At 43.4% G+C, this 2,260-nt stretch overlaps 2 protein-coding genes across 2 annotated transcripts in view; one reads left to right on the top strand and one right to left on the bottom strand.

Moving 5' to 3' along the window:
• Positions 1–2,020, top strand: part of LOC127752145 (uncharacterized) — a 3,435-nt gene extending 1,415 nt beyond the window's left edge. Inside the window, exons 3-4 of the mRNA XM_052276808.1 lie at positions 1,189–1,353; positions 1,508–2,020. Of these exons, the coding sequence (XP_052132768.1) occupies positions 1,189–1,353; positions 1,508–1,747 (405 nt within the window). The 3' untranslated portion in view covers positions 1,748–2,020. The remainder of the gene's footprint in view (positions 1–1,188; positions 1,354–1,507) is intronic.
• LOC113211880 (paired mesoderm homeobox protein 2B-like) overlaps positions 1–2,260 on the bottom strand; it is a 38,548-nt gene that overhangs the window by 25,226 nt on the left and 11,062 nt on the right. The window contains exon 2 of the mRNA XM_026430398.2: positions 2,044–2,228. Within this exon, the coding sequence (XP_026286183.2) occupies positions 2,044–2,228 (185 nt within the window). The remainder of the gene's footprint in view (positions 1–2,043; positions 2,229–2,260) is intronic.

The following is a 2,260-nucleotide window of genomic DNA, read 5'->3' as shown; positions in this document are numbered from 1 at the left end:
ATTTCACAAATTATAATTTGCAGAGCAATCTATTGATGGCTTAAAAAGTGAATGGGCTGATATTACCAGCTCATTGACAGTATGTGCCCCTGACATCTGGTGCCCCACCCAAGGAGGAATTTGAGCCCTGACTGTCAACATGACGATGACGTCAAAATGAGGGACCATTTTGCACTCATTCTGACGTCATTGTGACTCATTATGACGTCTATAAGTCAAATATTGGCCACAATGACATCGGATGAGTGCAGAAAGACGTCAAAATGAGGGACCATTTTGACGTCATGCTGACAGTCAAGGCTCAAATTCCTCCTTGGGCACTCTCCCTTACATTTGTTGGTATTCAGACAGGTGACCTAATAAGTTTCTAGAATAACTATATGAACTATTTCAATCGATTCTTGACTGTAGTAGTCGAATATTGACTCTGGGAGCCAATATGGTACGCCCATCTACATATTACGTACCGAGGGGTGCCTAACTCCATAAAAATGTGTACACCGCATTACCAAATTGTAAGGATTACCACTTATTACCCAACGCTACCAATGATTATTAAAGATTACCAATGAATAATAGGCATGATTCGCCTATCTGAATCCAAACGGCAATTTTTCGTCCAGAGAAAGTTGCATTTCTGAGCAAATCTTAGGTAGTTATTGATTCTTTATCTTGCAAGTTACAAATTTGCCTATGATTGGACAAATAATATTTTTGTCCATAGGACGGATGCAAACTTGCCATAACATGTGCGTTCGCATTGAGGCAAGATGTGCGCTAAAATGCGTTTCTCAATCAACAAATTAGCCCTTGGAAAGGACCTTCAACAGTGTGTGGATTACCAGTGATTACCAAGTCAGTGAACACCTGATTACCACAGTTCGACGGGTCCTACTAACGTCGTCTGATCTTCCCGCGACGCTCTAACGTCGTCCGATCTTCTTTTGACTTCGGGCTCTGCAGCGCTGTCTTTTTGTAATTACGAGTGGAAGAAATATCAGCAGTAGAGAAAAAGTAAAAATTCCCAGGTGTCCCTACAAGACTAAGGAACACATAGCAATTTTCCCTTTTTATCTACTGCCGATATTATCTTACTTATAATTAGAGCATCGCGGGGAGATCAGATGACGTTAATAGGACCCGTCGAGTTGGGCACCCCTCTTTACGTACGATATCATATTATAACAGGTGAAAACAATTGTCGATGTTCGGTCAAACAACCAGTGGAAGGAAAACGCCTTTGTTTTTAAATTTAACAACAAGGCATGCCAAATTGCTAAAGTAAATAGTCCTGGATGGTACGAGGTGGTTCTAAAGAAGAGAGAAGTTAAAGGCGCCTGCATTTTTAAACCTGTAAGTACTTAGTCTGATATCATCACACTGTTACGTATGTACTTATGTATATTTCTGACTTCTTAATCGTGGATAGTGAAACTTGTTGCTGCTTCATATACTTCAAACACAGGAGTATTATAACTGTGAGGTCTGTGATGACTTTTATTAACAGGGAGTTTACGAGTTCCATGATGCCCCAATTGACTGGAATTTTCCAAATGTTCCTATCATGCCTTATGGACATTATAGGGCCAGAGTTATGATTGGTAAAGCGGAAAACCTATACGCATGCTGGGTAATAGAAGCGAAGGCTGTTCCGAAGGTCGATCAGCACTTCCATCTTTATGGTTCGTACCCAATATATCTCACAGCTTTTGCTCAAATGTGTGGTTCAAACAGAGGCCTGGCATGAATAATGTATCGTTTGCTTCTTACTGGAAATACCCTTAGTACAGGCTACATGTGTAGCCCATAGTTTTCCCGGGGTTGGATATTTCATAAAACATTCTGCGAAAAATTTCCGAAAGATTTCCGAAAATTTTCCTTCTTATTTTTCCACAAATTTTCTCGTGCATGTTACGTGGAGGCGTACACACACTTGACGGCCGGGTGACACTGAGCCATTAAAAAGCGCTACCGTCTTACAGAGTGACGACAATCGAGTGACATCAATAAGGGGTCGAATGCGTGACGAAGGGTGTGACTCACCTGCACGCGCGCCTCCGTCAGGTCGATCTTGAGCGCGATCTCCTCCCGCGTGTAGATGTCCGGGTAGTGCGTCTCCTGGAAGGCCCGCTCCAGCTCCTTGAGCTGCGCCGACGTGAAGGTGGTTCGGATCCGGCGCTGCTTCCGCTTCTCCGTCAGCCCGTCGTGCCCCGGGTACACCTTGTAGCCTGCGGGGGCAGAGCACAAAAACTAGATATCC

Source organism: Frankliniella occidentalis, unplaced genomic scaffold (assembly GCF_000697945.3).
Source record: "Frankliniella occidentalis isolate FOCC.00 unplaced genomic scaffold, Focc_3.1 Scaffold9, whole genome shotgun sequence".
In the NCBI taxonomy this organism is placed as follows: domain Eukaryota; kingdom Metazoa; phylum Arthropoda; class Insecta; order Thysanoptera; family Thripidae; genus Frankliniella; species Frankliniella occidentalis.
This window is presented reverse-complemented; position numbering and strand designations above follow the sequence as displayed.